Genomic DNA, 13,615 nt, shown 5'->3' with positions numbered 1-13,615 from the left:
TAGGTACACCGTATCCCTGCGCATCGTAAGAGGCGACTAAGGGTTGGCGTCAGGAAGGGCATCCGGCCATAAAAACATTGCCTCAAAACAGGGAACCATGATTGTCATGGGGCCCGCAAGGATAGCCCCCGCTCTAGCGGAGAAAAATGGCTTTAAAACGATCATTCATTCATTTACTTCATGCTCCGTGTGTACGTGGTGTGCCCACAAAAATATCAAATGTTTGAAAGTCATCTAAGCAAAATTAAACATGTTATCGGCTTTCCATTGACATTTTGAGCTAGATTTACAAAATCTGGCCTATAATTTTCATAAAGCCCGATTTTGACAAGATAAATTAGAACAGCACTCGGTAGAGCGCATACCTTGGCCAGGCTGAACAGTTTATGTTTTGTATCGCCCCGATAGGCCGGATCTACATCTGGACCTCAACCAAAATCAAATCAGAATGCTCTTGTCAACTACCCAACTCTTCCACCAAGTTTCATCTGAATCTGTCCACAACATTTTGGGATTTCCTGCTATTTATCGTTTTTGGCCCTATCCCTTAACTGTGAAGAATGACTTTAAAATTATTGTATCCAGAACCTCACCAAAATCTAATTAATTTGTCCTTGTCACACATCCAACCACCACATTCAGTACAAATCCAAACATAGCTTAGATATCATGCTCACAAACAAACAGATAACATGAGTGAATTCATAACCTCCATCGACCTTCGGTGGCAGAGGTGACAATGCAAAAAATTGATAGTCACAGCCACAGATTATCTCAAAACCTTCCAATTTCCAAAAACTCAGATGAATGAATAGGCAGCTTGTGTGCTTCGTAAATCTCAGAGGATTATTTAATTATTTATTGAAATCACAAACTGCTGTGAAAACTTTGTTTAGAATGCTGGCTCTTCAGCATATATTATGACTGGAATTTTATGTGCAAACTTGCCAAAGCATTCTTCGTTTGTAAACACATACCTCTCTTCTCGGTTCATTTCGTTTTATATGCAGCACATCCCTGCTGGGTCGCATCAGTGCTTTGAACACAGCTGTGCTGCTGATGCAGTGTCCCCTATGGTTTAGAGCAGGAATTTGTACTTTTCTCAGGGTGCCGGTGATAGCTCGCCTACTCTTTGCGAAGGACATTGTGGCAATGTGGCATCATTAACGTCCACCAACTAATGCCAGCAGATGGGACGCGCAGTTTAATGTTCATCCGAAGGACAGCACACACATTGATGAATCCCTCCACCCGAGAAACACCAGGACGACAGTTTATAGCTGGGCCGAGATGAAAACTCAGACAAGAAAGCTCAGATGCGACTGTGCATATGTACTCAGTTTAGGCTATTCCACCAGCCCTCTGGCAGGATAGCCTGGAGCGGTGCTTCTCGACCTATTTACCATAGTAGGACAGACTTGTACCTCTCCATGTATTATAAAAAGTCACACCCACACAACTTACTTCCTGTGTGTCCATTTTGGAAATGTCTTGTATCTGCTATCTGACAGTAATGCGATACAAATCAACATTCAGAAACAACACTTATTTCTACACTGTCAAAAGTCTCCCAGACACATATTAAATGAGCAAACCAAGTTTAAGTTATATTAACTGTTAAAGTTAATCTGGTTTGACACTTGCATCAGTGAGAGAAGTGCAATTCCCTTTGTTTGAAGCAGTTAGGTTTTTTACAGCATAGCCCATAGTGTTTGTCTGTCCATATGCATGCATGTATGTATGTATGTATGTATGTATGTATGTATGTATGCCCCTCACAAACGTACACCAATCAGAGCTGAGGATCTGGTCACATGACAGGGGTCCATGCGATGTGATTACATCTGTGATGTCATTACGGCATACGACGCCCGACTCCAAACACTGCCATTTTCATTTATGCCGTTCAGGCCGAACATGTCGTCGAACCTGTCATATATCACAATCGCCATGCTCTACCTTTACATTTTTCATTCAGTGTGAAACACAAACAAACCGATTGTTAAAATGACCATAAAATATCGAAAGCATAAGCGGTAGGGGTCTTCCAATGACACAGTACGTATAAGCCTTCGGCCTCATGTCTTCATGCTTCACCTTCAGGCCGCGTCGGACAAATTATCCCAAGTTGCTTAATATAGTAGTGTTGTTTTCGTAATAGGCTAACCCCCGCTCTAGCAGGGAAAATGGCCTTAAAATGCATGTTGTGTGTGTTGTTGTTTTCGTAATAATTAAATAACATCAATAATAATAATACTAATATAGTAAATATAATCATAACACTGCAATACATTTGTCGTGACTGCAAAGTTACTGGATTGAAGTGGTGCATGGTTGGTTCATTGTTGACTCACTGACCAACATATAGAATAAACCAGTGTCTCAATGCAATCTCTTCACTTCCCATGTTGACAGACAGATGAGAGAGTAAGAGTATTTCAAAAATAATTTAATACTTACATTATTTGCTAACTGGTATCCCTACCCAGGTCATACTATCCTCTTCAACTAAAGTATCAAACAAGCCCGGCTACGCCGCTGTTAGACTCTCGGTCTTGTTTTTTTTTTTTTAATAACAGAATGTCACTTGGGCCGCAGCAGTGTGCCGATTGGTCTGGGTTGAGAACCATTGGCCTATGGGTAAGTATGCACACTATTGGTGTCTAAGGCTCCTGCAGTACCTGGTTCATAGTTCAAAGACTGTAATGGAATACGAGGTGAAATAAAATATTACAACAGAGTGCAAGAGAATAAAACCTGCAATCACACCATGACGAGACAAGTGCGAAGACACAGATGCTACAAGTAAACACAATCAAACGTCAGGTCGATAGGTGTTCCCAATAATATTGGATCCACTTTTGATTTATTTTTAATCAAAATTGAGTGCATTGAGAAAAGACAACAATAAATGATTCAAGATAAATAGATAATAATTAATAAAGAAGGTGCATTTCCTCCATACCGTCTAACACAATGATACAAATTTGATTAACATTTCCCTTTCAGCATCAATGCATGAAAAACACTTCAACAAATAACATTGATCAAAGTAATCACGACATTAGATGTTTTATATCAATGTCATTTCTATTTTAAGGACATGTTGAGATACAGTTGGGACAAAGCAGTATAATTATAATGGTGAAGTCATAAATAAGTAAATTGAATGAACGAATAAACGAACACTCTAGCTCAAGAGTAAAAATAATTTCACGAACCGAAAGTCAATTTGTCCACAATAATTCATTCCACTGAGTTCACTGCGTTATTAGCAGTTTCATTGTTTATTTGCAAACTCTTTGCAGAATAGCAAACCAAAATATAAAAAAGGAAAAAAATGAACAGAGTCACAAAATACTCACAGGTCTTTCATTCAAATCCTCAGATTTTTCCATCTTTGCTTTTGCGAACTTTCAGAATGCTCTGCAATTTTGGCTGAAAACAAAAACAAACATCATCCATCGATTACCGCTCTGTAGCTATCAAACAGGTATGAAGTGTTATTGAGCATACTAGGGCATGCCCGTACTATATCTATATCTAAAATTATATCCCCCCCTCTATTTACATGAAATGGTTTGGTTCATGAAATGTTTTGGTCCATTCGCAACGCCAAAGCGAACGGCGAACGCTTTACATGAAATGGTTTGGTCCATGAAATGTTTTGGTCCATTCGCAACGCCAAAGCGAACGGCGAACGGCTTGCGAGTACAGTGACAATCCCCCCGGGGTCCCCCCCTCTATTTATACCCCCCCTCTATCGAGAAATTATTATTTTCTCCGGAAGAAATCGAATTACGTACCGTAATGGCGCACGCGCTGGGCTCAGCATCAGCTCGCTCTCACATCGGCCACGCCTACGCAATAACGCGTTCTGTGATTGGATGCCGGAAGTGCAGTCCTCACTGTCCGGAAGGTCGTATATCGCAGTTACGATGAATCGCAAATTCGTTTTTATTAGTTTTAAAACATAGTTTAACGCCAACATAGCGCCAACATAGTTTGCAAACGTGAAATAAATGAATACGCTCTCAAATGTGCCATCCGAGGCAGAGTGTGTTCGCCACGTTCGGCACACGCGATAGCTCGCTGCTCTCTGATTGGTTGAATCGTTTTTTGGACATAGCTCGGTAAGTAATTGTCCGATTAATATGAAACCTTGAAAAGGCACATCCTCGGGTCCCCAGCAATATACCTGGCAAGTTTAAAGTATATCGGACCCGTGGTTGTCGAGAAACAGCGGTCACAGACAAACAAACGTACAAACAAACAAACACACAGAGATTACTGGAATTATAGATAGACTAGGGCATGCCCGTACTATATCTATATCTAAAATTATATCCCCCCCCCTCTATTTACATGAAATGGTTTGGTCCAAAGCGAACGGCTTGCGAGTGGTGACAATCCCCCCCCTCTATTTACATGCAATGGTTTGGTCCAAAGCGAACGGCTTCCGGAGTTTGGTAAAGAAATCGCCATCGCGTGCACAAACGCGCAGGAAAGCGAATGAATCGCAAATTCGTTTTTATTAGTTGTAAAACATAGTTTAACGCCAACATAGTTTGCAAACGTGAAATAAATGAATACGCTCTCAAATGTGCCATCCGAGGCAGAGTGTGCCCGCCACGTTCGGCACACGCGATCGTTCGCTGCTCTCTGATTGGTTGAATCGTTTTTTGGACATAGCTCGGTAAGTAATTGTCCGATTAATATGAAACCTTGAAAAGGCACATCCTCGGGTCCCCAGCAATATACCTGGCAAGTTAAAAGTATATCGGACCCGTGGTTGTCGAGAAACAGCGGTCACAGACAAACAAACAAACGTACAGACAGACAGACAGAGATTACTGGAATTATAGATAGATTACGAATTAATGTATTGAAGTGAGGTTCATTGTGAAAAATAACATATATATATATATATATATATATATATATATATATATATATATATATATATATATATATATATATATATATATACACACACACACACACACACACACACATAATATAAAATAATTTTTAATTATAAAAATATAATTATATATATATATATAAATATATATATATATATATATATATATATATATATATATATATATATATATTGTTGCGGATCTCGCCGCCGGCCTTCTCCCCTTACCAAGGGGGGATTAGTCCCCTTGTCTTTGACTGGCCGACGGGACCCGGGACCTATGACGTCCTTCCCGGACAGCGCGAAATAGGGTCTTAGGACTAGAATCACTATTACCTAATTACTCGCGCTGCCCTGAAACGAGGAAATAATCCCCGCACGAATCACGCGTGCTGAGACGCCGAGCGGTGCGTACACGTGATCCGTGCCATTTAGTTGGTGACCCCGGTTCTAGCGATCTTATTCGTACCACGCTTAGCCAATGGAGAAATCACAAAGGCGATCGAATTGGGAAGAAAGGAATAACAAGGTTTATTTACACTATTCACAATGGTTCAGAGAAAAGAGGCCACAGTGCAGCCTTAAAACAGTCATAACTTACTACCCAGGACAAACGGGCCTGTCTCACACACAGACACACTCACACGGGGCTTGCAGCTGCAGGATGATGTTCACCACGTCCAGGGATGGCTCTCGTGCAGCTCCCTCCGGTCTCCGGTTCGTCCCGTGCAGATGGTAAGTAGGGAAGGCGGGGGCTCTCCGCGTGTCGTTTGGCACACAGAGGTTAATACGGGGCGATTTGGTAGGGAGCGGACTTCGGCGGTTAGCGGTGATCACTGGCGGCTATTTCCGCGTTCACTCGCATGGCTGAGGTAAGCGCTATTCGCCACCGGCGCGTCTGGCTGCCTTTCCTCTGGCGCGTACGTTATACTCGAGATATAGTGCAATGCCTCCAAAGCGAGCAATGCGAATCAAGTTCTTCACAGTCCTCTTGATCAACAAGTCCTCTCACGTGCACTCTCTCCTTGCGAGTCCTGACCAGGTCCCTCTCGTGCAAATCAGTCCTGTGCAGTCCTGTTCAAGGGCTTTGTGCAATCACTTATATAGGCACACCCCGCGAACCTTCTAGCACTTACCAGACGTGCCTTACCACACCCTGTCACGCAATGCCGTTAGAGCCCTGGTTGGCTGGTGGCTCTTACCGTCATCGCCTCTGACGCTCCGCCTTGACGCCGCCCCACCCCGACCCCGCGCTCCTCCTTCTTAGGCCTACCTCGTGTTACTCGACTAGTGAGCGAGCAAAGGGCAGCGAATGCTGCGGGCAGCCAAAACGTAACAAATGCTGCGGGCAGCCAAAGCGTAACAAATTGAGTGGGTCAGCCAAATGGGGCGCGGGATCAATTATGCCCATAGAGGTGGAATTGGAGGGTGGACGCAAAAATGAAAGGGGACCTAAACTCATGTCTTTACACAACGCAGATATTACTAGGGGAAATGGCCTATACTTACACATACTATGACATAACTAATACTACAGGTGGCCTACGTGTTGCTCGTGGACTAACTATGGGGGGCAACCCTTTAACCTTTAATGATCAATATGTGCAAATCTCAAAACCGTAGCAATATATATATATATATATATATATATATCGTCACGTGACCGTCTTTGATTAATATCAGGCGGTCACGGATGCCGATCGCGAAGGCCTTAGCCCCTGAGGCGAAACCTCAATGGCGGACTCCGGAACCCAAAAGCTACACCAAAGCGCGCGGGATGGAGGGGAGCGGCGAGACCCCTTGCAGTCTTACCTGTTCTCGGGGCGTCTCCAATGCTGCTGGAAATTAAATAAATCACACGGAAAACTGCGTTCAGGAATATATACAGAAAATAATACAAGGGTTTATTTAAATAAAAGCAAGGACAGGAAAATGTGACGATAAACCTAATTCCTAATTTGGGATCCCACACACAGATATCAAATACAGACGAGGGATTATGAACTACCAAAATAACACGTTCGTTATGTAAAGTGTAACCGCGGAGCTCGGGCTTATCTGGTCTTTGTCGTCTTGTCTTTAGCTGCCGTCCAACACGGCTCCGTTCGGCCCCGATGTACCCACGAGGCCTCGCTCCAAGCTCCACAAGCGCCGATCGCACACCACGAGGTCCCTCGCTCCAAACTCAAAAGCATCGAGCACCGCTCCCAGCACCACGAAAAAGCACCGCGCGTCCAACGCAGGCCGGCGACTCCAAACGAGGTCAAAAGCAAGCGAACTCCACACGGGCCATGACTCAACTTGGGCTGCGCCAGACGAAGAAAACCGAGTGCCGCTAGAGACTGCCAGAGCACGAGCGTAGATGTCCAAACACCAAGAGAGAAACTCAACTATTGGTCAACTCAGGCCGTGAACTACGAACCAACGCAACCAGGGACAGGACTCTCCCCACTCGAGATCGCACCGGGACTGCCAGGGCCAGGAATCTGCGCGCAGAGTACCGCGCGTTCTTTTTATAACCTCCGGTGGTGACATCAGACTCGGCGCGGCAACCAACCAGAGCCTCGTAACTTCCCGCCCTTTGTCGACCCGCTTCGCGCCTTCCATGTCCATTCGCGCCAACCGATCACAGCCCTCCTGGGCGTGGTACTCAAGGTGGATAGGCCTGTCAGAGGTGTAAATGCCGGCGGCCATGCGGCGGTGTCCTGGCCTGGTTTCTTCCTAAGTCATGTCAGGGAAGGGCGTTATTTAGTGTTGTGCTAAGGACCTGTCGGAAAGGTTTGGAAAGGAAAGGAAGGAAAGGAAAGGTTTGGCTAACCAGGTGAGGACACATAGGGGTGCTACTCTTTAATCCCTAACTCTACTTAACACACGGACCTCCTGGTAGATTCACAAGTATACTCCTTACCCGACAAAACGCCTACACATGAACTTATTACAGGTAGTTTTCCCTTACCGCGACACCTCGAAGCATGTTACCTACTCAGCTCTATTCTGCTCTACATAATCACTACCCACCCAGACATTATATATATATATATATATATAATATATATATATATATATATACACACATAATATTTAAAGAAAGTTTGTTTGTGTGTTTGTTCATGCATTTGGACCCTGCAGGAATCGGTGCAAACAATATTTGCATGGCCTCCTCCTTCATCAGAGGCAGGTCGAGGGATGTTTGGATAAAAAAAAAAATTGTAATTTTTTTTTTTAGATCAGACAATTGGCCTTCAGGCTTCGATCGGGTCTTGTGCATGCCGTGTTTAAGGGACACTGGTTGTGTCCCCCCCCCCCCCCCCCCCCCCAGAGTCCCTTTATAGAGAGAGTAGCGACAACTAACGATTTGACGCCATTTTGAGTCCATTCAGTGCGGAGCGGCCGTATGGCGCTAGTGCATTGAACCGTGTATTCCATTATGTTCTCTATGTATGAGAGATGGGAATGGTCTTTTCCATGTTGATAATGAACAAATTATGTGAAGATGACAAAATAGAAGATTTATGACAACTAAGAGCCATATGATAAAGAAAAAAATCACAGAGCTGGTTGTGATTTAACAGTCACAGACATTTAGAACCATGACAAAGAAGGAATGAACTAGACAGGTACACGTGCTGCTTATTTCAGCCTCATTTTAATTTCAGGGAGGCGAGAGCGAGACTCGAACTCTCACCTCCCTGCTTATACATGTACATGTACAATACAATGTTAAGAGTTATCTTTGTATTTCTGCAGTTGTTTGACCTTGTTTATCGTGTGTGGGTATATATTTGTGTTTGTTTAATTTTCATATTTAAATTATTAATCTAAACTTTGCTGCATGTTGCCGATCATATATTAATCCCACCAAAAATAGATTAGCCCCCCCTAACCCCGGCCCCCTCTTAAACACACACACACACACACACACACACACACACACACACACACACACACACACACACACACACACACACACACACACACACTCTCTGATACATATACAAATTACATATTTACAATCACACACACACACATACACGCATGTGCTAATGCACACACATACAAATTATAAATTGAAAGTCACACACACAAACACAAGTTAATGTCCTCACACATTCAAATCAACAGAGACAAATACATACATTCAATGCATGCCCCCCCCCGCCCCCCCCCCCCCTTTCTCAGTTGTGGCATACAACTGTATCACTGGCATGAATTGGTTTCTAGCAAATTCTTTCTGAAGCATCATTGAAAATTTTGAATGACAATAATCCTATCTTCCATGTGAAAGTACAAAAAATAAAACTTATTTTAGTATTTGTTTTACGAAGGTAAAACCGTTCATTCGTCTTTGTTTTGACTTTAGTTTGACCGGAGTTTGACTTTGGAGACATGATCTAGACCCTATATTAATTGATCTAGCTCGAAGACTCGAACTCAAACTTAATTTTAAATAAAGATGCCTTCCCCTTCAAGTGCTAATTAATCCACGAGCAATGGATAACAAGCCTGTAAAGCCAAAGCAAAGGCCAGTCTCACTCGCAGCACACAAATATACGCATATGGGACCACGACCACCATCACACTGACCTGGCAGAGAACTGACGAAGAAGTTACTTTCCATCCAACACGACTGACTCTGTTCTCCCAGATTTTCCGTCTTTTAGCATCTGATGGAAATCTATACATCTTGAATCCCTTCTCCGTTCTATTTGTGCACCCACAGGCGCTACAACCTGTCATTTTGTCGTAAAATCGATGTAAAACACGAATGAGAACGCTGTGTACAGCGGGAACGTTAAAACGCTGACCGATATGCGTCCGATCCTGATCCTGGATCCTGAATCCCCCCCCCCCCCCCCCCCCCCCCGAGTGTGATCGAGTAATACGTTTTGTTGAGATTGTGTATAGTGATTTGTTGTTGTACAAATTTCATTATTGTACTGTTGAAACGTGCGCCTGGTATCAAAAAGATTGCTGAACACAAGTTTATTGTAACACATCTGTGTTCACACCTCGATTGAGTACGTTGCTTACACTCTGCCTATGTTTTCCCCAGAGGGATTAAGTAATGTACAGCGTCTCCTCGCTTGTCGTCCCGGCTAACGTTGTTTCGTACTAATTAAATAACAAGGATTCACAGAACGTCGTGACTATTTACCTATAACTCGCTATTACATCGTCATCGGTTATAGAAATGGCTTGGAAAATCATGGGCACACGTGTCGAAATTGCAAATGCCAACTTGCGACGCTGGTTATCCCCACACAGAAGGCAGGCTCTCCCAGGAAACCTTTTTTGTTTACTTGAGAACAGATTCATGGATTTCAATGAAACCACTCTCAGGAAGTAAACACAACCACTTATCTCTCTCTCTCCATACGATGATTCCCAATCTCCACAAATCTAAACCGGAATCTACCAATAGCAATACAAATTTTTCAGCTTGTTACCACCACCATACTCTTCCGCCTCTTAGAAGAGTAAAAAAAACTCTTCCTCCTCATTCAATCCCATTTCTCATCTTGATTACATTCAGAAAACGCTTGCTATATTCAACACTTTTTATACAGTAATATATAGCCCTATCAAACAGCATTTCCGATTATACACCGCCTTTTAAAGCATCACAAAGCAGGTCGCTCTACAGTACTTGCAATACAGGTGAGAAAAGGATACAAACAAAAAAGCAGCTGATATTTCAATAATTTTATCGCATGATTTTTAAGGGGTGAAAGCGAATATTTATATATTTTCTCTTTAAACCTGTCAGTAAAAACACGATACCATCTATTTAATACGCAAGCAGAAGTTATAGAATTTTCCTCTTCCCCTCTGCACTGTTTTCTCCATACGTGAGGGGTGGCGGATTGATGTGACATGGTGCTTCACAGAGGGGAGGACGCAAGTGACCTCAGGTTGTTAATATATTTAGTATCACAAATGATACAACGATAGCCTTTGTTTTATATGACAAAGAAACTCAAAGTTTTATTTATTTTCAGGTCTGGTGGTTTAATATAAAATAAAATGACAACTCCACAGGAGAAATCTCAGTGCATTGAATGGTTCATCAAGACGAGATCCGACACACAAGTTCAGCATAATTTCCGTACAAGGTATGGAAGGAATCCACCATCGCGGACTTGTATCAAAGAGTGGTACGAGAGGTTGAAGGAGACTGGAAGTTGTCAAAAACAGAAAAGCACCGGTTGACCAAGCAAAAGTGCAGCAGGCATTGAATGAGTGTGTGAATCATTTCAATAAAGTCCCAGAAAATCAATCTGATGCGCATCTGGAGAACTGGGATTACCAACCACCACTGTACACAGGATTTTATATAAAAGGCTGATGCTGGCAATAACGAAAATTACCTGTAAAGGTAATGTTCACAGATTAAGTTTGCTTTCATGCATCAGGGCAGGTCAACCGGCACAATGTGAGTACCTGGGGCTCTGAAAACCCCAACGTGGTCATTGAACACATACACAACAGTCCAAAGGTCAATGTGTGGTGTGGCCTTCTCCATGAACGCTTGGTGGGTCCATTTCTCTTTACGGAGGATACAGTGACCTCAACCATTTACATGAACATGTTGGAAGGACTCAACTTCCCACAGATTGAAGAACTGCAACCCGATACCATTTTCAACAGGATGGCAGTCCCCCTCATTAGTCCTTTGTCATTCGAGTCATCCTGAATGAAAATTTTCCATGTCGCTGGATTGGCAGAGACGGACCAACTGCTTGCCCGCCCCAATGCCCCCCACAATCACCAGACATAACCCCCCTTGTTTTTTTTTCTGTGGGGGTTTGTCAAATATGTTGTCGACAACACCAAGGTGGGAAACCTGCAGGATCTTCATTCTCGGATTTCACAGCTGCATGCACACCCCTGCTCCAGTGGGGGAAAAATGGCCTTAAAACGATCATTCATTCATTCATTCATTCATTCATGTACACGGGTGGACGGAAACATGCTGAGCTAAACATGGTAAGAACTCCTGTACCGCCTTGCTGTCCTGCCTGCGACACAAAGCTCACATTGAAGTGTCTTGTTGGTGTGCACAAAACTTTATTAGTTTCTGTATCATATAAACAAAGGGTATCGTTGTATTGTTTGTGGTTCCAAACATATTAACAACCAAAGTTGTCCAGGTCTTTTTGGAACAACCTGTACAATACAGAATGTATAAATAAATGAATGTATATAAAACAATGAATGTATATAAAAAGTACGTGAATTTACTTAAATGTGATGCACTTAATGTGGGCGAAGGAACCTAACCACCCCTTCTTACATTAATTATTATGAGCTCAATTGATCCATTTTAAACGTAATTTCACTTCATGTCGTGTTTTCAGGAACGTAATCACGACGTTAAGAAGGACCAAGTGTATTGTGTATGTTCAGGTCATATGTATGTAAACTAATAACAGAAACTACATATTTTCTTGGTACGTTTCTTCCCTACCCAGGGCCGCAAAGAGCAAGAATGGGCCACGGGGCAATACCAATGCCCCAAGCTTGTGTGTGTGTGTGTGTGTGTGTGTGTGTGTGTGTGTGTGTGTGTGTGTGTGTGTGTGTGTGTGTGTGTGTGTGTGTGTGTGTGTGTGTGTGTGTGTGTGTGTGTGTCAGCTCTATTACGAGGCTTAGCCCAAATATAACAAAACAAAAACACTGCATTTTTAATCACAACTATTATAAGGCATACGAAAGGATAAAAATCAGTTTCTGGTTGATAAATAAATGTGAGAAACACCATGGTATTTGTTTATACTGTACATGGAATATTTCATATACACTGTACCATCTTCTGCCAATACAGAAACATTTTCTTGGAAAACCAGACTGGATCGGTGTTGTAAAACAGTATTTCAAAACAGCCGAGAATGCACCAGAGAGCACATAAAACCTTTAGGGCTTTTTGGGGCCTCAATACCGGTCTTGAACCCCACCCGTTTACTGTTTAGGTTAGGCTCGCACTTTTACTACGCACTTGCTGCGCCGCCCCCGGCAAGGCACAACCAAGTCTCAAGATTTTTTTGGTAAACTAAACCTGGGGAAATTATCAGAAACGAAGCAGGATCTTTTGAGAGCTGGCAGAATTACCTGGACGTACCTGGGTTTGAATCCCGACTCACCTGTAAACTGTCATCCTGGTGTTTCACAGATACTAGATAGCATAATTCATCAATGGAGTGTGCCGTCCCACTCGGACGTTAAAAACTGGGCGTCTCGTCTGCTGGAATTAATTGGTGTACGTTATAGATCCCACGTTATCCTTCGCCAAGAGTTAGGCGAGTTATCGCCGGAACCATGAACAAATTTCAAATATTCCTTCCTTAACGACTTAATCGAACGTCAGGTCTCGCCAATGACAAAAGGACAGGAAGAAAACAAGAGGAAGAAGAGTAAAATAAGAAAAGAAGAGGGTGCGGCGGCAGAAGAAGAAGAGGGAGAGAAGAATAAACGGAAGCAGAAGACGAAGAATAAGTGGGAGAGGAGGAAGAAGAAGATCGATAAAGGGAGAGAGCGATATTCTAATCCAGGGAACAGATAGTTGTGACGTCTCTGAAAAATAAAATATTTCTTAAATCTTTTCACGAATGACACCAATTTTTTTTTACCTCACAGTCACAGTGGGAACTGGTTTTAAAACACACATGTCTAGCAACATGTTTGCAGCAAAATAAT

At 42.8% G+C, this 13,615-nt stretch overlaps 1 protein-coding gene across 10 annotated transcripts in view; it reads right to left on the bottom strand.

Annotated features, from left to right (window-relative positions):
- Positions 1–13,615, bottom strand: part of LOC137439047 (protein phosphatase EYA1) — a 267,871-nt gene that overhangs the window by 228,504 nt on the left and 25,752 nt on the right. For 4 of the 10 annotated variants that reach the window (XM_078767698.1, XM_078767695.1, XM_068134674.2 and 1 more), the window contains one exon: positions 3,366–3,438. In XM_078767698.1, coding sequence (XP_078623824.1) covers positions 3,366–3,398 — 33 coding nt within the window. In that variant the 5' untranslated portion in view covers positions 3,399–3,438. Of the gene's footprint in view, positions 1–3,365; positions 3,439–5,568; positions 6,524–13,040; positions 13,554–13,615 lie in introns of those variants that run through there. The other 6 variants (XM_078767697.1, XM_078767694.1, XM_068134677.2 and 3 more) reach the window with 6 other exon arrangements.

Source organism: Myxine glutinosa, chromosome 13, assembly GCF_964187855.1.
Source record: "Myxine glutinosa chromosome 13, kmMyxGlut1.1, whole genome shotgun sequence".
NCBI classification, from domain to species: Eukaryota; Metazoa; Chordata; class Myxini; order Myxiniformes; family Myxinidae; genus Myxine; species Myxine glutinosa.
The sequence above is the reverse complement of the archived record's forward strand: the minus strand, read 5'-3'. Positions and strand labels throughout refer to the sequence as shown.